Source organism: Capsaspora owczarzaki (assembly GCF_000151315.2).
Source record: "Capsaspora owczarzaki ATCC 30864 unplaced genomic scaffold supercont2.12, whole genome shotgun sequence".
In the NCBI taxonomy this organism is placed as follows: domain Eukaryota; class Filasterea; order Ministeriida; family Capsasporidae; genus Capsaspora; species Capsaspora owczarzaki.
In genome coordinates this window covers 283,495-304,144 of record NW_011887303.1, presented here as the reverse complement: position 1 = coordinate 304,144, position 20,650 = coordinate 283,495, and the positions used below count along the sequence as shown (strand labels likewise).

Genomic DNA, 20,650 nt, shown 5'->3' with positions numbered 1-20,650 from the left:
GGGTGGAATGATATGTACGAGTGCTTGCTACATCAGGCATGAACATGGACCTGGAATGAGCTGCGGGGTTCGCCAGAGGTTTACGACGGTATGCCAAACACAGCTCAATGTACGTATTCTTGTAAACAACTGTTCTTTACAGTATGTTGTTTCTTTTTTCCCCTTCAATAAGAATAAATGTTTCACACAACAACAATCACTCAAGCAAATTCATAGGGGCTTATGCGAACATACCACACAAAATTGGTGTGAATCACCCAGAATCGGATTCGTGATTTTCTTTCCTGTTCTTTGACGACCAGCTCGGATCGCAATGCATCACTCACTTGGTACTCCCTGGTACATCATCCATTGCTTGCATCCATTCATTGTGAGATGGCAGACGGACCAATCCCCCCAAAGTCGGAGGCGTGTTCGATTTAGATTGCCACCATATTCTTCCAACAGACTCCATTCTGCTGCTTCAACTCGTTGCTCAAAATCATTTGGTTGCATATAAGCGGCTTTAATAGTAAAAAACAGCAAAAAGCACAGCCTTAAAAGAACACTACAGGGACAAAACGCATAGACACGAACAACAACAACAACAACAACAAACAAACAAAGGACAGGTCATTGCTAATGGTAATGATGAATGGGGCAAACACAAACCGCAAACCCCGCTTGCGTCTTTTACAATGAAGCTTGAGCACGAATTGGGGCCGTTGCTTTCAAATTTGCGGCCTGGACGGCGGGATCAAATGCACCCGAGGTGTATTCTTGCCAAGAGTAGACTGGAGGTTGGAAGGCCTTGTTGTTGACCGATTTGCGCACGCCCACCAGTGCGTCAGCCAGGAAGGCAGCGCACTTGGCGTTGGTGACGAGCGGCACATTGTGGTCGACAGCCATACGACGGATGCGGTAGTTAACGTCAGTAACGCCTTCAGCGCGGATTTCAGCCAGATTCACGACCAAGTCGATCGAGCCGTCAAGAACATGCGAGCGAAGCGCGTCAAGCGAGCTGGCAGTGTCAAAGACCTCCATGTTGGCAACACCGACAGAGCGAGCAGACTCGGCTGCTTGAGCTGTGCCGTACAGCTTGAGGCCATAGGCAGAAAGCTGCTTAATCACACGAGCCACGTCAAACGTGTCGGTCAGATTGTCCATCGTCACAAACGCGGCCTTCTTGGGCAGGCGGAAGGCGTTCGTGGACATGAGGGCATGCATGTACGCTTCGTACTTGTCCTTTCCAAAGCAAGCAACCTCGCCAGTCGAGGCCATCTCAACGCCAAGCATGGGGTCGGCGCCAGCCAGACGGGTGAAGGAGAATTGTGGCACCTTGACAGCCTGGTAGCCGCAAGCCCGGGCAGTTTCCAGAGTCCAGTTGAGCAGGTTGGAGGAAATGGGTTCAACCGGCTCGCCGACCATGGCGCGCGTTGCCATATCGATCATGTTGACGCCAAGCGTCTTGGAGACGAAAGGGAAGCTGCGCGAGGCGCGCAGATTGCACTCAATGACCTTAAAGCGGATGGGCGAGCCGTCGGTCGAGCGCTCACCCAAGACCTGCATGTTGAAGGGACCGGTAATCTTGAGGCCAACAGCAATCTTGCGAGCAATGTCGAGAAGAGAGGCGTGCGAAGTGGCGGTCAGGTCGCGCGAGGGCAGCACAAGCGTTGCGTCGCCAGAGTGCACGCCGGCGTTTTCAACGTGCTCGGAAACAGCGTAGGAGAGCAGCTCGCCGTTGCGGGCAACACCATCAATGTCGATTTCCATGGCGCTGTTGATAAACTTGGTGATGACGACGGGATGCAGAGGAGAGACGGCCACGGCGTCACCGAGGAAGCGCTCGAGGTCGGCGGGCGAGTAGGCAACGTTCATGGCAGCACCGCTGAGCACATACGAGGGGCGAACGAGCACGGGGTAGCCGACACGTTGGCTGAAAGCGTGGGCGTCTTGCATCGAGGACAGACGGCTCCACTCGGGCTGCTCGACACCAATGCTGTCGAGCAAGGTCGAAAACTTGTTGCGATCCTCGGCCATGTCGACCTGCAGCGGACTGGTTCCAACAATCTTGACGCCGTTCTCGTACAGAGGAAGGGCAATGTTCTGAGGAACCTGGCCGCCCATGGAAACAATGACACCAGTGGGTTGCTCGAGGTCGTAAATGTCCAACACACGCTCGAGGGAAATCTCTTCAAAGTACAGGCGGTCGCACTCGTCATAGTCGGTGGAAACAGTCTCCGGGTTGTAGTTGACCATGATGGTCTGACGACCCATCTTGCGGAGGGCGCGGGCAGAGCTGACAGCGCACCAATCAAACTCGACACTGGATCCAATGCGATAGTTGCCGCTGCCAAGAACCATGACGGCGGGTTGGGCGGACTTGGCAGACTGCTGCTGGCTGCCAAACTCGACATCGTGGACAGAAGCATTGTAGGTAACATAGAGGTAGTTGGTTTGGGCGGGGAACTCGCCGGCAAGCGTATCGATTTGCTTGACAATGGGCGTGACGCCGAGCGACTTGCGATGCTGGCGAACTTGGATTTCGGTGACGGGCCCGGTCGCGGCGGAAGGCAGCAGCTTGGCAATCTGCTTGTCAGAAAAGCCGAGCTTCTTGGCAACCGACATGGTGTGGGCATCGATGCTGGTGACCGTGTTGAACTCTCCGACCGCGCGCTCAGTTGTGACAATGTTGTCGAGCTTGTGCAGGAACCACTTGTCAATCTTGGTCAAATCGTAAATCTGGTCGACAGTGTAGCCCTTGTGCTTCATTGCGTTGGCGATGACAAAGATGCGCTGGTCGGTGGGACGAGAGAGCAGCTTGGGAATTTGCTCGTCGGTAAAGTTCTTGCTCATAAAACCGTCCACCGAGGGATCGACCATGCGAAGGGCCTTCTGGATGACCTCCTCAAATGTGCGACCGATGGCCATGACCTCACCGACAGACTTCATGCACGAGCCAATCTCGCGGGAAACATGATCAAACTTGGTCAAGTCCCAACGCGGGATTTTGCAGACAATGTAGTCGAGACTGGGTTCAAAGCAGGCGGTGGTTGTTTGGGTGACAGAGTTGCGGAGAGTAGGGAGCGAGTGGCCGAGGGCAATCTTGGCGGCGACAAACGCAAGGGGATAGCCAGTGGCCTTGGAAGCAAGGGCAGACGAGCGAGACAAGCGGGCATTGACTTCAATCACACAGTACTCGCTCGTCTTGGGGTTGAGCGCGTACTGCACGTTGCATTCACCAACAACGCCGAGGTGGCGAATGATGCGAATAGCAGCGGCACGCAGCGAGTGGTACTCTTTGTCAGTCAAGGTCTGGGATGGAGCCACGACGATTGAATCGCCAGTGTGGATGCCAAGCGGGTCAAAGTTTTCCATGTTGCAGACAGTAATGCAGTTGTTCTCGGCGTCTCGGACGACCTCGTACTCGACTTCCTTCCAGCCCTTCATGGAGCGCTCGACGAGGATTTGAGGGGCGAGCGAAAGTGAGCGAGTTGCCATCTCGGACAACTGCTCGGGAGTGTCGGCAAAGCCAGAACCGAGGCCACCAAGGGCGAATGCAGAGCGGATGATAACGGGGTAGCCAATCGATGCCGCAGCAGCAAGCGCGTCATCGACGGTGGAAACAGCCTGACTGACGGCCACCGGCTCGTTAATCTGGCCGAGGGCCTTGGCAAAGAGATCGCGATCCTCGGACGTGATCAGAGTGGTGATGGGAGTGCCCAAGACGCGGACGCCATGCTTGGTGAAGACGCCAGCCTTCTCACACTCGACACCAGTGTTGAGCGCTGTTTGGCCGCCAAACGTGAGCAGGATGCTGTCGGGCTTCTCCTTGCGGAGGACATGGTCGACATACTCGACGTTGACGGGCAAAAAGTAGACGGCGTCGGCCAGATCGCTGCCAGTCTGGATGGTCGCAATGTTGGGATTGAGGAGGATGGTTTGGACGCCTTCCTCCTTGAGGGCCTTGATGCATTGCGAGCCAGAGTAGTCAAACTCGCCAGCCTGTCCGATGGACAGACCGCCAGAGCCGAGAACGAGGACCTTGCGAATGTTGGTGGGCTTGGACGGCTTGGGGAAGTAGACCGATTTGGCGGCCAAGTCCATGGGCAGCGCGGAGGTCGACGTCGTGGCGGAGGTGGTGCCAGGGCGAATGCAGTGCATGAGCGACTGGGTGGCCGCCCATTGCTCGAGCACGCCAGAGCTCTTGGAGGCACGGACGGCGCTGACAAAGTCCTTGAAGAGGTAGGTGGAGTCCAGAGGACCGCCAGCGGCTTCTGGGTGGAATTGCACAGAGGCAATGGGTGCGCTCACGTGGACAAGACCCTCATTGGTGTTGTCGTTGGCGTTGCGGAAGAGCGACTTCCATTGGGTGTTTTGTGCAAGGCTCTCGTCCGAAACGGCATAGCCGTGGTTTTGGCTCGTGATGATGCACTGGCCAGTGAACTGGTGGACTGCGGGCACGTTGTGACCGCGGTTGCCGTAGCGCATCTTGAAGGTGCTCAAGCCAGCAGCGCGGCCAATGATCTGGTTGCCCATGCAAATGCCAAAGATGGGCTTGACGCCGTTGGCCGCGGTGGAGGTGGCCTTGGCAATCAGTGTGCGAACCTGGTTGATGAGCGGCTCGGCGTGGAGCGGGTCGCCGGGGCCGTTGCTCAAAAAGAGGGCGTCGTACTCTTCGTTCAGAATGTCGTGGTCCCACGGCACAACCTTGACGCGAGCGCCTTGCTCAGCAAGACACCGAATGATGGAGGTCTTGATGCCGCAGTCGACGGCGAGCACCGTGACATCGCCCGACTCGTTGTACAGCACAGAGCTCTTGCGCGAGACGAGGGCGATTTGGTTGGTGTGCCCAGGGTGGATGAAGGGCACGCTGCTTGCGTCGACGCTGTCGTGGACAATCTTGCCGAGCAATGTGGCATGGTCGCGGCACCGCTTGACCAAAGCGCGCGTGTCAACGCCCGAAATGGCGGGCACGCCGCTGCGAACGAGCCATTGCTGAAGCGACTCGACCGCGGTCTCGTGCGAGTGCTGTGCCGCGTAATCCGACACAATCACGCCGGAAACGTGAATCTTGTCCGACTCAAAGTTCTTGAGCAGACCGAACTGGTCCCGCTCCATCGAGGGCACGCCATAGTTGCCCACAAGCGGTTGGGTGATGACGAGGATTTGGCCGCTGTAGGACGGGTCTGTGAGGGATTCCGGGTATCCACTGATAGCAGAGCAAGTTCACACGCACAACAATGTCAACAACAATGTCAGTGATAAGCGCGTGTAGTCACATGTGGAAAATGCGGAGGAAAACAACGGGGGTGGAGACTTACACCATGGCGGTTGAAAAGACAACTTCGCCAGATCCAGAGACGGGTGCGCCGAACGAGACGCCCGAGATTGAGCTTCCATCGTCGAGGACGAGGGTTGCGTTTGATTTCTGGACATTACCATTTAAAAGTAACAGAAAGAGCACGCAGCGTGGTGAGCGTTTCAAGTCAAAGATAAAGTCGCGTGGGGCGGTTTTCCCAAAAAGAAAGAAAGAAAAAAAGCTCCACCCAAAACAATTTGATCTGGTGACGCGTTTTCAAGCAATGTGCCGTCGCCATGCGTGGTTCTCCCCGAATTGTCGTTGCATTGATTCAAGTGCAAATGGAAGCGCAGAGAATCGAAGGGATGGGGTGAATTGGGGGTGGGGGAAAGGAGTCAAGAGGTGAAAAGACGAGAAAAAAAAAAAAAAAAAAAGCTCCACTTCAAACAGCTGATAACAACGGAAAAAAAAAGGCGGGAAGTCATATTTTGGCGCCAAACTACCTCAGTTGTTTGGTACGAGGAAAGAAGGAGAGAGGAAGCAGACAACCAACCAAACTGCCTTCAGAAGGCAAAATATATGCGCAACACTCACCTGCATGATGGTGGGGACGGTGGAGACGGAAACGACCGCCGAGGACGAGTACGATAAGGCGGACACACCCGACGCCGCAGAGGAGGTCGCCCGACCGATGGACGAGAGCCGGTTGCGGTTGCGGGCGGCAAAGCGAGCAGCCAGGCTGCTGCTATTGCTGCGAGCCAGCGCAGTGGCAGTGCTAAAGCAGGCAGCAGCGACGGCAGCAGCGCTGGAGGCGTGCAAGGGAGTGCAGGGCGATTGCGGTTTCACCACAGTGGCGCCGGACTGAGTCGTCGAGGAGCGAGCGGCGAGCGCACTTGTCGCAGCGCGCGCCAGGCCACGACCTGATCCGATGGTAAGCATTCACACACACACAAAGAGAGACCAATGAATGAAAGTTGGTGGGACCGAGGGGTGGAAATGAGGACGAGAAAGAATAAAGGACTGAAATAAAATAAAATAAAAAATACAAAATAAAAATAAAGCCAAAATCGTGATTTTGATAACAAAACATATGGCGGGTCAATTTTGGATGGATGTAAGCCAGGAGCAGCAAGGATAAGAGAAACACGAGAGATGGCGTGCGAGAGATAGATAGCGACAGGCAAAGCCAAGACATGAGGCATGAAATGGAGAGGGAGAGGGAGAGGGAGAGGTAGAGGGAGAGGGAGAGGGAGAGGATGGATGCGCGATAGTGGAAGGAATCAGATGCCAAACAACGGAGTCACAGTTCCGTCCAAGAAAGCCGCCACCCGCTGCTACTGGGGTCCTCACCCTGGCATCGTTACATGCGCTGGATTGGAGTGCGCTTGTGTGAGGCAAAGCCCCAGTTGACGTCCGATTTTTTGGCAGTGCTCTCCAGGCTTGCAAAGTGGATGCAACTGACAGGATCCAAAACAAGAACGCCGACAACCGCAGCCACCACACTTGATCCCCGGTTCCCTTGTCCCTCCGCTCTCTCTCTCTCTCCAGCTCACTCACATAGCAGCGACGTGACTGTGCAAAGTCACCATCAGAGGAGTCGTCGTCGTCGATGCCAAGCAGCGCAAGAAGAGCTTACTCAACGTCAGGCGCCGATTCGCTTTTCACGGGGGTCGGTTGTGTGGTGGAAAACGTCAACAGATAAGAACAACAAAAAGCACGATTTTTTTTTTTTTTTTTTTGGTGAAATCGAATTGATAAGAATTTTGATAATTTTTTGGTCATCGTCTTGCAGTTGAGACGTGTCGGCGGAATGGCGTCACTGTTGATGAAGATACTGATAGAAAATGATAGGAAAGGGAAGCGGGCCGGTTTGGGGGGGGGGGAATTTTGGAATGCAGTGGAACTGATGGGAGCTGACGGGAACTGAGTCAACCAGTACACGTTACCTGTTCCAACTGTCAACATGAAGAAATTAACGCGTGAAATAAAACGAAAGCAAGGGGGAAAAAAAAGCTACTAGAAACAAGGACTGAGCCACGGTATCGAAGCAAACAGGCGAATTTAAAGCGCTGCTCGAAAACGCGATAAGGGGGATCGATCACCTCCCAGCAACAAAATCGCGCGACATGCCTGAGGGACACCCTTGGCACAGAAGGTTGATGTGGTTCTGCAGACAAGAGCATACACCAACGAGTGTCGTCCAATGCATGGATGAGCGATCGTCGAACAACGGGGACAATGCAAGCAGACAGCCAGCAGGAAGAGATGAAAAGGCGAAGAGGGCCGCCCCCGCGCCAGTGGTCGACCATCGGTGATGTCATGACTTGTCCGTTTTTATCGCGTCGGAGAGATGATAACAAGTCAAACCATCGTATGACATGACTCCTCTGGCTTCTTTCCATTGCTGTCTACAGATGCACGCATCACCTTGTCTCTCTCATCAACAAGACTCCCGGCGTGCATCTGCCAAATGGAGGCAAGCTCAGCGTTGGATTTTGGCTGCCTCATTGCATTCGAGCTGCGCTAGCGTAATGAGCCCCACTTCCTCGGCTTGCGAAATGCCCGGATATGCATCAAAAGCAAACCCAGCTCGTAATCCAAATCACAGTTTGGCGCTTCAAAACCAATCACGACAGTGAGTCCGCCGAGTGTATTACAAAGTAAACGACTCGAATCACACTTCCAACGATCAAACAAGCACACAAAGCAAAGAAAAAGACGGTTAATAAAGCAGGCTAATCTAGTTGCGCGCGCTCGCTCGTGTTGACGCCAGTCGTGGCCGACGCAGACGCCTCGTCGCGTGCTCGTTGAATCTGCGCGCGACGTTCTTGGGCCGCATCAGAGACCTGGGCGGCCTCAGCAGTCTGGAGAAGCGATCCACGCTGACGAAACTCTTCAATGACGCTTTCATGCCCGTGCCGCCGAGCAAGCTCGAGCGCCGTGTCGCCATTATCCCACGTCAGCATGGTCACATCTGCTCCGCGATCGAGCAAAACCTGCACACATCCCACGCGATTCCACCGGCACGCCTCATGCAGCGGCGTCCAGCCCTGCGTTGGCCCAGTGCAGTGTCACAAGAGGTACACAAGATACACAATCGACCAAGTACAACGCGGCGACAAAGGCGGAGTGATGGTCGTGTCAGTCAGGGCTCATCCAAAGAAACAGCCATTTTCGATTCGATTGGTTTCCAGGCGAAAACTCACCCAGTTGTCAGTGCCATTAATGTCTGCGTTAGCGTCGAGCAGCACGGTGATCGAGTCCGGATGACCGCGCGAGCTGACGTAGAGGAGCGGGAAGCGCCCAAACTGGTTGCGAGCCATCACATCTGCACCCGCTGCCACAAGAAGGGCGACGACCTCGGTGTTGTCATTGTGAGGCGACGAAGCGTAAATGATTGGCGGCGATTCTTGGTAATCGGGTCTGTTAAAGTCGACGCCAATTGACAGCAAGTACTCGACAACATGGGCGTGCTGCCCTCGGCAAGCGCGGTGGAACGGTGTTGCTCGTTTCTGAACCCAAACCAAGCAAATAAAAAAAAAAAGAAAAAAAAGAAACGAGTTGAGAATCCTGTTCCAGCCCAATAAACAAGATTGTTGTCTTGTTTGGCTCTGCTGTGAGTTATGTATCTGTTTCTTGAGAACCTCTCGTTGAGACCGAATGATCGCTCAGCCAAGTCCACGAGGGACTTGCCGGCTGTTCAGCGCGCTTCCTGACGAGGCGTATCAAAACCAGCCGCGGCCACTCGTCTTCTCGATTCTCGAATGTACGTGTGGTGGGTTGAGGTGTGGTGAGTGAGTGATGGGGCGCGAAGGCAATACATAGTTGGACTTGTACAGGTCGGCGCCCTTGGCGAGGAGGAGCTCGACGACGTCCAGATGGCCATAGTTGCAAGCGAGGATGAGCGGCGTCCACTCCATATACTGCAACGTCAAACAGTCAGCGTCACCATGCGTTCGAATGGCAGTGATTGCGAGTGAGCGACGATGGGGTGCAGCTCGTGTCTCAATGTGCAACGGCTTGTGCTCCGACTCACTTCGTCCTGGCCGTTCACGTCAATGCCTTCCTCGTCAATCAGGCGCACAACGCGGTCGATATCGCCGTTTTCCGCAGCATCGAGCAGCTGTGCAATAGACATTGTGGGACTCTATGACAAGTATGCTGGTTTTGTTTTTGTTTTTTGTTTGCTTCTCAGACTTTTTAGACTGCGTTTTATTTCGTCTTCTCCTTAGTTTGATCCACCTCGTTTTGTCTTTGCCTTCATGTTCATGAAAGTGCGTCCAATCGTTCACGTACACCAGTTCGAGTCTTCTTCGGTCGAGGTCATGTCAGTCCTACAAATTCACCACTCACGCAGAAAGAAACAGCAACGATGGAAGACGTTGAGCGGCGTTCCAAAGCACTCGAGCAGTATCGCAAGAAGCTCCAAGAGCACCGCGAGTTTGAGAGCAAAGTCCGGCAAAGTGAGTGTTTTGACGACGGTCATACCAAAGGGGACCAGGGACTAAAGGGGGACCAGGGCTGAGGAGAGAGCGATCGAGTTGACGAAGTGCGACCGAGAGAGAGAGAGAGAGAGTCCCGTTCTGCTCCGTTCTCAACGCCGCTGGATCCCTGTTGATTGAGATTGCGCATGTGCGATGCATTTAGTCAGTCACTGCATCCTATGCTCCGACTCATCCGCGGTCTCCCCTCCCTCCCCGCCGCTCGGTCAGCAGCAGCAATGGAACAGAATCAAACGCTTTTTTTTTGTTCTTCCTTGTCTCTTTTCTTCTTTTCCCTCTCTCTCCGTTGTTTTGTTTTTCGCTGCGTTTTTGCGTGTTCAGCGTTGTTCACCATTGCTTCCATTTCATTCCATCATGCACTCTCGTCCCGCTTCGTTGGTTCGTCGTTCGTCCCCATTCCCTTCAATGCTGCTGTTGCTCGCTTTTTTTTTTTTTTTTATTTTTCGTTTTCCAGATCTCGAATTTTTTATTTTGTCATCTTTTTTTTTTTTTTTTTTTTTTTTTTTTTTTTTTTTTTTTTGGATTGCATTTGCATTGGGTTTTGGGGGCTGCGTTTCTCGCCTTTGATTCTCACTCGAGTGACGCGATCTTGCAATCACAAACGATGACAACAACTCAACTTTGGTACCTATCTTGATCGGTGTGCTGATTGTTTCTTTGATGTTTCAGGTCGCGAAAAGCTCGCAGCGCTGAATCAGACGTTCAAGAAGGCCGAGGACGACTTTAAGGCGTTGCAGAGCGTCGGCCAAGTGGTTGGCGAGGTAAGTGGTTGATTGCCGTGCAAGAGTCGGCGAGAGCGGGTGTGTGCGACAATTTCGTTCCAAATCGCACACTCTCACATCCAACTCTCATTCTATCCTCTTCCCAGGTCCTCCGGCAGCTCGACGACGACCGCTTCATCGTCAAAGCCTCAAGCGGACCCCGTTATGTTGTTGGGTGTCGCCGACAACTCAACAAGGAGCTCTTGAAGCCCTCGACCCGTGTCGCGCTCGACATGACCACTCTCACAATCATGCGTGCGCTGCCGCGCGAGGTCGATCCGCTCGTCTTCAACATGTCCTCCGAGGACCCCGGCAACGTGTCGTACGGCGAGGTTGGCGGTCTCGGCGAGCAGTTGCGCGAGCTGCGCGAGGTGATCGAGCTGCCCCTCCTCAACCCCGAGCTCTTCCTTCGTGTCGGCATCAAGCCACCAAAGGGCGTCCTGCTGTACGGCCCTCCCGGCACGGGAAAGACACTGCTGGCCCGTGCGGTCGCCAGCAACATTGAGGCGAGCTTCCTGAAGGTCGTTTCCAGCTCGATTGTCGACAAATACATTGGCGAGAGTGCGCGCCTCATCCGTGAAATGTTTGGCTACGCTCGCGACCACCAACCATGCATTATTTTCATGGACGAAATCGACGCCATCGGTGGCCGACGCTTCTCTGAGGGTACCTCTGCCGATCGAGAAATTCAACGCACGCTCATGGAGCTTCTCAACCAAATGGACGGTTTTGATGTGCTTGGCAAAGTTAAGATGATTATGGCCACCAACCGACCCGACACGCTTGATCCTGCACTTTTGCGTCCCGGCCGATTGGATCGCAAGGTGAGAGTTTGAGAAGTTTTGTGTCTTGTTTTCGTCTGCTCTGTCTTTGTCGTTGCGTTTGTCTTTCAGCTGATCGATGTCTCACCATGCACTGCATTCTCTTGCCACACAGATTGAAATCCCACTGCCGAACGAGCAAGCGCGCATGGACATTTTGAAGATTCACTCTGCAGCCATCACCAAGCACGGAGAAATTGGTACGTCGCAGATTTGTTTCTTCTGCATCGACCCTTGCATTGTTCCTTATGCGCCGGCTTTGCTACTCTTCATGCCCAATCTCTGACGTTATTTTGTCATACTTACTATTTTTTTTTTGTTGTTTCCTTCTGCGCGCAGACTGGGATGCTGTGATCAAGCTCAGTGACGGATTTAACGGCGCCGATTTGCGAAATGTGTGCACGGAAGCTGGCATGTTTGCCATCCGAGCAGAGCGAGAGTACATTGTGAGCGAAGACATGATCAAGGGTGTACGCAAAGTGGCTGAGGCCAAGAAGCTTGAGACGAAGCTCGAGTACGCCAAGATCTGAACAACCTTGAGCAACCAACTTTGCGAAATCGTTCTTGTTGTGTGGTTTCTTCTTTTATCGTTTTTGCTGTTCGAGAAGTGGTGTTGCGTTGCATCATGTTGCTTTTTTTCCAAATCCAAAACGTTGATACAGTTAGATCTTGGGGTTTGTTTCATTCATTGTTTTTTTTTAAGTGTGCGTGTGTGTCTTGTTTGATGCTACTGGCCATGCTGCCCTTTTGTAGCTCCGTCCCAGTCTCTGTTGTCGTCGGCCAAACAACATGTCGCGTCGAGGCCAATTGCTGCTTCTCGTCACATTTGGTAGCTGACAAATGGCGCCCTCCTCCCCTCGAGCTGTCTGCCTCGTCACACATCCACTCACCAGTTTTGCAATGTTCCATGTGTCGCTTGTGACCTCTTTTGTTGCTCCTCGTTCAATCCTCTCGAAGGTGTTCTGGCGGCTAGCTCGACGCTCGCATACATGAGCGGTTACCAGTGCGCGCCCTGCCGTCCGCCTGCAACTTTGCCTCAGCCGGGCTCGGGAGTAACACAGGAACTCGATGCGCAATTCGCAGGGTCGAGCGATCGGCGTGTGGCTGCCGAGTTCGAGACAGAGTTGACAGATTCGAGCGAGCGGCAACTCGATCTCGACACTCGACTCGAAGCGAGCCTTGCAGAAATTGATAGACTCAAGCAGAAGATGGAAGAATTGACCAAAGAGCGAACTACATTGATGGAGCGAGTCCGGACTGCGTCGGCCAATTTGCAGCGATGCAAATCCAGAGCGGAACTGGCAGCGCAGGAGCGCTGTGCGAACGACCAACGACCTGCCATGCAACCTGCAACGGTGGACGAATCGGCTGCAAAGGCTGCGGCATCAACCTTTCTCAATCAAACGAGCGTTATCCTGATGGCCAGCAAGCCAGAAATCGCATCAGCTGGAGCAACAGCAGACCCAGTTGCAAACATTCTGATTCTCACGCCGCTGAAGAATGCCGAGTTGCACATTGAGAGCTATCTGAGCAAGTTGGATCGACTCGATTACCCAAAGACCCATATCAGCATTGGCCTGCTGGTGAGCGACAGCCAGGATGGCACGTTTGACCTCGTTCAGAGCCTGCTCCCAGAGCTGCAGTCCAAATATCGCAGCGTTCGGCTCGTGCGAAAGGACTTTAACTTTCGGCTCGGGCAGCAGGAGCGTCACGAGTACGTGGTACAGCCCCACCGAAGGGCGATTCTGGCCCAGTCCCGGAACATTCTTCTTGCAACCTGCTTGCGGGACGAGCGGTGGGTGTTGTGGCTCGACAGCGACCTGCACTTTTTCCCGTCCAACCTCATCCAGCAACTGCTTCAGCCCGAAAAGCCCATTGTCGTGGCAAACGTGGTGCTTGCGCTCGGTGGCGGCGTGTATGATCTCAATTCGTGGCAACAAACGCCCGAATCACTCGCCTATGAGGAGAAGCTGCCTCGCGACCAACTGCTCCTTGAAGGGTATGAAACATCAATGTCTCCTCCGCGAGGCATCAACTTCTTTCGAGACAACCCCGACTTTGGCGATGGGCAAGCAACAGTCGAGCTGGATGCGGTCGGTGCTGGCGCTCTGCTCGTCCATGCAGATCTGCACCGATACGGCCTCAACTTTCCGTCGTATCCCTTTCGACACCGCATCGAAAGTGAAGGGCTTGGCCAGATGGCCGTTGCCATGGGGTATCGTCCCCACGGCCTTCCCCATCTCGAAGTTGTCCATTTGTAGATGTTTCTGTTGTTTGAGTTATCTCCGTTGTTAGCGACCCAATCTTAGTGCTTTTTTTTTTTTGTGTTTGTCGTTCTGGCACTTTGACTCTTTTTTTTTTTTTTTTTTTTTTTGGTTTTATCAATGCACTCAGGCTCAGTCCATTCGTTTGTGCACAAAGCATGACGGGATTGCGCCGTACGTGAGTCTTGTTTCTCGACGCGCTTTTAGTTTGATTACAGTCAAAAAGAAGACGCCAAAGACCACAACAACGCAAAAAAAAGGAGCAACAGATCGAAATCACAAGCAACTACAAACTGACAAATTGTCCTTAAGCCGAGGCAAGTTTGTCGTTGGGTGTCCGCGAATTGGAAATGAGCTTGATAAACACAGAGCCATAGCGACGCGCCACCTTGGTGTCGGCAATGTGAATCATGTCCTTGTTCAGGTAAAAATCAATGTCCGAGGTTGAGTGGAACTCTCCAGAAAGCGGAGGGCCCTGAGACCAGACGACGCTACGCATCTTGTGCTTGTATGACAGCAATTGTGTGCGGCAAGTGTCGGTGTCCACATCAAGGAAGGAGGCGAGCTGCACAAAGCAACAGAGTATTAGAGTATTGTTCGAGATGGCAAAAAAGTGAGTCAACCACGCGCAACTTTCAGAGTTTCCGAAAACGTGGAAAAAAAGATTAAAACGAGAAAAAAAAAACCACCCATACCTTGGCAATCGGCATGGTGGTGTACAGTTTGAGATAACTGCGAATAGCTGGCAGCAAAATTTGTTGCTTCATTTCAGCAAGGAACAGACGTTGTTGCAAAGCGAGGGGATTCTGCGTGGAAAAACACAAAAAAACACAAAGAGCAAAAGTGAATCATAGATTCGCTGTGGCACGCGCACGCGCTGATCGACAACACATGGAAAGCGCTGCTTACGGAGGGAGTGTCGGAGACAACAGGTGCGATGAATTTAGGGCAGGCAGCCTTGAACAGCTCTTCGAAAGTAGCCTCGTCGCTGCAGAAATGTCAAGACAAGCGGGAGCAGCAGCAGGAGATGAGAGACGAGAGAGATTTGTTGACACAAGCAAAAGAACAACAAAGCAACACGGCGACTGCGTACCCCTTCTGGAGCTTTTGGTACTTTTCGCCGAGCTTTTCGCGCAGCGTGGCTTGGAGGGTCTCATCGAGGCGCTGGGGGTTGAAAGCCACAGCCATGCCGAGGAGAGCGTACATTTGTTCGTTCTTCTTGGAGCTCTGTGACATTGTGAACGGGTACGTCAGCACAACAAACAAACAAACAAAAAGCATCAAACAAAGCTTTCGCGATGCACGGATTGCAATTTCACCGACCATGTCCACTTGATGTGACGGGCCAAAGTTGCCAAGACGTGTGCGGAGCATCAACAAGAGAATCGAGCTGAGGGTGCGCACAACATCTTGGTAGCGGCGCAGCATAAAGTAAGCAAAACCAACATAGTAGTAGGCAGTGATCTGGCAAGCGGGGACCTTGAAATGCATGCCCTGTGATGAAGCGTTGCAAGAAAGAAACAAAATAACCCAATCAATGCGACGTCCCCCCCCCCAAAAAAAAAAACAAAAACAAACAAACAAAAAAAAAAAAAAAAAAAAACATTCGAACGAAACGAATCTTCTCCAAATAAACAAACTCACACGTCGGCCGAAATCAAGGCTATCGAGAACCTTGAGGGCTTGATAGTAGTCGCCCAGCTGGCAGTGTAGGCGGCAGAGACCAATCAGGGCAAAGAAACCGAGCTGGCGGTAGAGACCGCGCGAGCCAAACTCGCCAGCAACGGCAGCAAGACCCTCGGCGTTGGGGCCACCCACTCGCTGGAGCTCGAGCTGCTGGTTAATGTTGGACTTTTCAGCAAGCGAGTGCAGAATGATGAGGACGCTGTGGACGTCCCAGACCTGGGGGTTGGCCTCAAAGAAGGCCAGCTCCTCGGGAGTCTTGGTGTCGGCGCGGGCACGCAGCTGGCAGAAGGATTGGAATTGGTAGATGAACTCGTCAATCATGTCCCAGAGCCACTGGTTGGGGAGCTCGATGTCGACTGGCTGATCGCGGTTGAGAATAAAGTCAAACAGGTCGCAGTAGTTTTCGTACGACTCGAGGCGCTGCTCAAGCGTGGGGGTCAGGCGCGCATAGATGTGTCGGTAGTACAGCTCCTTGTAGAGAATGAGGAAGAAGGTGTCGTTGTCCACGAGGGGAGCAATCAGATCTGCCGAGGGCCAAGGCGCATTCTTGTAATAGCGCTCGGTCGTCTGTGCAAAGCCGCCATCATACACGGACGTGATCTCATTGACGTTCTTGTTCTCGGCCAACGTGCGCTGGAAGAAGATGAGGAACTTTGCGACAATGTCGGGGATGCCGTTGGTGGTCGAGGTGGCGGCAGCGGCGGCGGCGGCGCTCGATGCACCTGCACCAGCACCAGCGCCAGCAGTAGCAGCAGCAGCAGCAGCAGCAACGTTCGCGCCGGGAGTGCCAAACAAGCCAGCACTAGTGGCGGCACCGATCGGGATGGCGCCTGCCGCCTCAGCCGAGCCAAACAGGCCAGCGCCGCTGCTCATCGGAAAGTCGCCTAATCAATCGCAAGAAGGAGATGCACGCAATAGCACACAATACCAGCAAGAAGGAGGGGGTGAGTGAGAATCAGACCTTCCATCAGCTGTGCTGACATTGGTATTGACTTTTTCCATTGCATTTTGATTGTAATTTTTTTTTTTTTTTTTTTTTTGGTTGACAAAAGCACATGGATTTTGATTTTTTTCAATGCATTTGCATTGACTTTTTTTTTTTTTTTTTTTTTTTTTTTTGGAAGATGGGGGATCTCGACTTTTCAATGTAGCGCCATCCCAGACACGCTTGGGCTCTACTTGTCATTGGGCTGGTCGCAGTCACAAGTTCGCCGACGCAAAAATGCGCATCTTCAAAAGAGGGCGGCAGGCACGAGCGTCGGGTGCTCCACAATGGGGGAAAGCATGGAGACGAGAGACCAAGGCCAGTCAAGAGGTCAAAGCGCCCCCTCCCTCGTTGCAGCCGATTGCAGAGTGGTGCATCAAGCCAGGTGCGCGTGTTGCCCATCAAAACGCCCGTTGCGAGTCGGGCTGCAGTGCGGGCTTCAAGCACAAGTGCAGGTCGACGCTTGCTCTCCTCTCCTCTCCTCTCCTCCACTCCACTCCACTCCGCGCCATCGCCGTTCCTTTTTGTGGTTGCTAACCTTGCTGGAATGCCGCGTAGTTGCCGTCGTTGTTGCCGCGGCGGCCGCTGCGGTTGTTGGCGCTGCTCGGGACGTAGGTGCCCATTGCCTCCGTCTCAATCTCAATCGAGTCAGAGAACATGATGATGAAAGCAAAAGAAAGAAGAATGAAACTGGACCTTCATCATCATCATCATCACTAAACATTATGCATTAGAGAATTAGAGTCTGCATGATGGTGGTGGTGGTGGGGAAGGGGGAGGACAGTGATGGATGAAACAAACAACACACAACGCCAATGCCAAACAGCAGCAGCAGCAGCAGCAGCAGCCAGTGTCGCAATGCGATCGACATCCGAAGGGATGATGATGATGGATGAGCTTGGATTTGGTCGTCAGCCAATCTCAGCACAAATCCAATCTCAGCAACCCTCAACAACAACCGGCTTTCGTTTCTCAGAGTTCTGAGGTCCAATCTCCAACAACCGCTTCGTTTCATTCTTCTTCAGTTCTCATATTTTATTCTTTCTTGTTCTTGTTCTTGTTCCGATGGCAGCAGGGTGGCTGAGAACGCTCGCCAAGCTCACTGCAGTGGTCGCAGTCGTGTACGCTGGGATTGTCGCTGCCGTCATGCTGAGCCCTGCGTTCCAGGCCGTCTTTGTCTACCTGCATGTCCTCCGCATCCCATTCCCAACGCACTACACTGCGCCGCATCTCCATGGCCTGCACGGCGCTCGCCCAGTCACCATCACCACGCAAGACGGACTGACCCTCGGCGCCTGGCACATCCTCCCCGCCGGTCCTCTCACTCTCCACGCCGAGATGTGAGTTTCTTTTGTACATTTGAAGCCATCCCGAGAGCGCCGTCCTAGGGCACTTGGAGGCGTCTGTTCGTTCATCCTGCTCGACTACCCGCTGTGGTTGTTGGAGCTTCCATTTACCTTTTGCTCGACTCACTGCAAATCTCCTACGATGACTCTACAACAAACTGGTATGCATTCATTCTACAGGGCGATGGTTCGCGGAGAAGCGCAGGACGAGGTGTTTGACAGACTACTGCAGACCTCCCAAGCCAAAATCATCATTTACTTTCATGGCAACGCTGGCACGCGTGGCGTCGGACACCGCGTCGACTTTTACCGCACTGTCACCTCGCATCTGGGTGCACATGTGCTGACGTTCGATTACCGAGGGTTTGGCGAGTCGGAAGGCACTCCGACCGAAGATGGGCTCAATTTGGACGCGTTCGCTGCGTACGAGTGGGTGCTGAGTCGCATTGGCGAGGAAAACTCGGGCCGTGTGCTGATCTGGGGTCACTCATTGGGATCCGGAGTGAGCTCGCGGTTCATCTCAGAGCTGTGCTTGCAGCACGCAAAGGAAGAGCAGCGCATCAAGCAGCACTTGGTTCAAGCAATGCCCGAGACGAGCGATGCGCTCAGCCACATCCTTCCCCTCCCGTCTGCCCTCATCCTCGACGCGCCGTTCTCAACGCTGCGAGACGGCGCACTGCATCATCCTGCTGGTACATTGTTCCAGATCATTCCAAAGCTGGACTGGCTGCTCGATCGCTTCCTCGCCCACAACTTCCCTTCCGTCGAACGCATCAAGACCATTGACATTCCCATTCTTATCGTACATGGACGCCAGGACAAGCGGCTACCCATCGAGCTCGGAGAGCAGCTGTACAACAGCGCAATCGATGCCCGAACGGAGCGCGCGCGCCTCGGGCAACGATTCCACACTGTGCCCGTTACTGCGAATGGCTTCCGAACAAAGGTGCGGGAAACACACGGCGTGCGCTTTGTCGAGCTTCCCGACGGCGACCACAACACGATTTGGATGCAACCCGGCATTCTGAGTTCCGTCCAGCAATTCGTTCAGGATTTTGCGGGCAACGTCCACCGTTCTTGATGGGGGGGTGTGAATTGAAATTATGCAGGAATTACTGTATTGCGGTGGCTTCTGTTTGTGACAGTACAAAGGTGACACAGTGGCAGTGGACTGGTAGAAAAGCCAACGGTTTTGTTGTTTGCTTTTTTTGACTTGTGTTTAAGCGGCATACTTGGTCTTGCCGACGTCAGAAATGATGCAAATGTGATCAAGATCACGGAACCACTCTGTGTGACGGTGATATGGAGCAAACAGGAGTGTTGGGAAGCGAGTGTGAGCGTGCAGCAATGGCATAAACGAGCTGCGAGAGCAACAGAAAAGCGAATCGTACCGTTCTGCAAGTGTTGAGCAGGAATCCAAAGTCGAGAAGCCAGCGATCAACGAGACAACATGCAGCATAATTCAATGAGCACTCGTTCTCGACATTCGACTGCGTCTAGAATTCACCTCGCAACAACGAACGAAACTTACATAGTCCAAAGCGTAGCCAACCTTTGTGTTCCGAATCAAACACAAACAAAACAAAGCAACGCCCAAAATGAATGAGAAAAAACACAGCCTAGAAACAGCTGGAAAGCACATTGCGGGCGTTGATCGCGAAAACTTACAACAAACTTGTCGGGAATCGAGAAGCCGACATAGTCAGGCACGTATCCGTTGCTCAGATGCGTGCGCTTGACCAGAAGGCTTGCGACACGCACCTTGGCGGGCTCGTACTTTTCCAGCTCCTTGAGCAGCATGGTCATGGTTTTGCCAGTGTCGATAATGTCCTAGCAAAAGTTGCACAGTTGGAAGTGAGCGCAATTCTCGCCAACCATTCAACATTGAGCCCAATCCTTGTCGAGGAGCTTCTTACCTCCACAATGAGCACCTCCTGCATGACCAAATGCCACGTCAAGAATGTTTACAGCGACGTGAGTGTATGAGCAACGCACGAGCGAGGAATTGCAACATTCACAAACTTGTGGTTTTCAGTTACCTTGCCGCGAATGGACTCGAGATCTCCACCAGTGATGGTCACCGTACCAGTCGACTGATCATTGTGGTAGCTCTTGACACGAATAAAGTCGATTGACAGCGGCGCAGAGCCCTCTAACGCAGCAAAAAACAACAAGTAATCCGTTTGGGTTAGAATGGTTTCACCAAACCAAACAAGAAGGCCAAGCCAACTAACTCATTGCAACAAAGTAACAAAAAATAAAATTAAATCCCCACAAACCTCGCGAGTTGAACTTCTTCATGTGGAGCAGCAGATCGGCAAAGAACTGGTGACCGCCCTTGAGCACGCAGATGGCAATGAGGTGCTTCTGGCCAACGTCGCGCGTAATGTCTTGCGCCAACTAAAGTGCGGCCCGACGCACACACAAGCCAAAAACAAGCCAAAAACAAGTCAAGCACAAGGAAACGGGAGTTAGTCGGAGCAACGTTGAGAGTGCGCAAACGAGCAAGCTCCGACAGCCAGGTCAGTCAGCGAGCCAACTCCGATCGATCCTCAGAGCCGAAAACGCACCTTCTCGACGCGGTCGAGGATTTGACCATGCGAGATCAGCACAGAGCTGACGGCGTCCTTGTAGTGGTGCGGGATGGTGAAGAGGTCGAGCGCAAGGCCCTGGTTGGTGTCGGGGATGTCAATGCAATGCGGCTTGGCGCTCATTCTCTCAGAGTTCGAGGGTTTTGAAAAAAAAGGACTGAGAAATAAAAACAACAGAGCAACTCTGGAATGAACTGGAAAGAGAATAGTGTTGCAATTGCACGATGGAACAATAACAATGTGGAAGAAGATGAGAACGTAAAACCAAAACTGACTGACTGGCTGAGCATGTCTGAGCAGCGGGTCAACGTTTCAAAGTTGCTACGACCCCGCTCACATTCTTGCCCGTTCTTTGCGTCGTCTCCATTTGAGCTTGCGTTGAGCATGAATGGCAACGCGAGTCCGATCCTCAG

The 20,650-nt window shown here is 53.1% G+C and overlaps 7 protein-coding genes across 7 annotated transcripts; 3 read left to right on the top strand and 4 right to left on the bottom strand.

The window, feature by feature from the left end:
* Window positions 1-489: 489 nt before the first annotated feature.
* CAOG_06687 (carbamoyl-phosphate synthase large subunit) lies at window positions 490-6,286 on the bottom strand. The gene is made up of 3 exons (XM_004344258.2): window positions 5,876-6,286; window positions 5,304-5,410; window positions 490-5,191 (listed from the first exon to the last, which is right to left on the bottom strand). Exons 1-3 carry the CDS (start codon window positions 6,218-6,220, stop codon window positions 673-675), a joined length of 4,971 nt encoding a protein of 1,656 aa, XP_004344308.1. The 5' UTR covers window positions 6,221-6,286; the 3' UTR covers window positions 490-672.
* A 1,579-nt stretch (window positions 6,287-7,865) lies between these two features.
* CAOG_06686 (hypothetical protein) lies at window positions 7,866-9,498 on the bottom strand. Its single transcript, XM_004344257.2, has 4 exons — window positions 9,318-9,498; window positions 9,103-9,204; window positions 8,488-8,793; window positions 7,866-8,331 (listed from the first exon to the last, which is right to left on the bottom strand). Exons 1-4 carry the CDS (start codon window positions 9,417-9,419, stop codon window positions 8,017-8,019), a joined length of 825 nt encoding a protein of 274 aa, XP_004344307.1. The 5' UTR covers window positions 9,420-9,498; the 3' UTR covers window positions 7,866-8,016.
* Window positions 9,499-9,539: 41 nt separating this feature from the next.
* On the top strand, window positions 9,540-12,032 carry CAOG_06685 (proteasome 26S subunit). Its single transcript, XM_004344256.2, has 5 exons — window positions 9,540-9,744; window positions 10,453-10,544; window positions 10,652-11,368; window positions 11,481-11,565; window positions 11,705-12,032. Exons 1-5 carry the CDS (start codon window positions 9,654-9,656, stop codon window positions 11,893-11,895), a joined length of 1,176 nt encoding a protein of 391 aa, XP_004344306.1. The 5' UTR covers window positions 9,540-9,653; the 3' UTR covers window positions 11,896-12,032.
* Window positions 12,033-12,139: 107 nt separating this feature from the next.
* Window positions 12,140-13,674, top strand: CAOG_06684 (hypothetical protein). Its single transcript, XM_004344255.2, has 2 exons — window positions 12,140-12,194; window positions 12,323-13,674. The coding sequence occupies exons 1-2, from the start codon at window positions 12,155-12,157 to the stop codon at window positions 13,624-13,626; spliced, it is 1,344 nt and encodes a 447-aa protein (XP_004344305.2). The 5' UTR covers window positions 12,140-12,154; the 3' UTR covers window positions 13,627-13,674.
* A 66-nt stretch (window positions 13,675-13,740) lies between these two features.
* On the bottom strand, window positions 13,741-16,974 carry CAOG_06683 (eukaryotic translation initiation factor 3). Its single transcript, XM_004344254.2, has 7 exons — window positions 16,839-16,974; window positions 15,274-16,199; window positions 14,953-15,123; window positions 14,723-14,856; window positions 14,539-14,617; window positions 14,325-14,435; window positions 13,741-14,194 (listed from the first exon to the last, which is right to left on the bottom strand). Exons 1-7 carry the CDS (start codon window positions 16,957-16,959, stop codon window positions 13,937-13,939), a joined length of 1,800 nt encoding a protein of 599 aa, XP_004344304.2. The 5' UTR covers window positions 16,960-16,974; the 3' UTR covers window positions 13,741-13,936.
* A 355-nt stretch (window positions 16,975-17,329) lies between these two features.
* On the top strand, window positions 17,330-18,830 carry CAOG_06682 (abhydrolase domain-containing protein 12B). Its single transcript, XM_004344253.2, has 2 exons — window positions 17,330-17,640; window positions 17,827-18,830. The coding sequence occupies exons 1-2, from the start codon at window positions 17,366-17,368 to the stop codon at window positions 18,725-18,727; spliced, it is 1,176 nt and encodes a 391-aa protein (XP_004344303.1). The 5' UTR covers window positions 17,330-17,365; the 3' UTR covers window positions 18,728-18,830.
* CAOG_06681 (hypoxanthine phosphoribosyltransferase) lies at window positions 18,748-20,407 on the bottom strand. Its single transcript, XM_004344252.2, has 8 exons — window positions 20,217-20,407; window positions 19,926-20,046; window positions 19,686-19,798; window positions 19,563-19,580; window positions 19,315-19,476; window positions 19,178-19,198; window positions 19,038-19,041; window positions 18,748-18,933 (listed from the first exon to the last, which is right to left on the bottom strand). The coding sequence occupies exons 1-8, from the start codon at window positions 20,358-20,360 to the stop codon at window positions 18,866-18,868; spliced, it is 651 nt and encodes a 216-aa protein (XP_004344302.2). The 5' UTR covers window positions 20,361-20,407; the 3' UTR covers window positions 18,748-18,865.
* Between the last annotated feature and the right edge of the window lie 243 nt (window positions 20,408-20,650).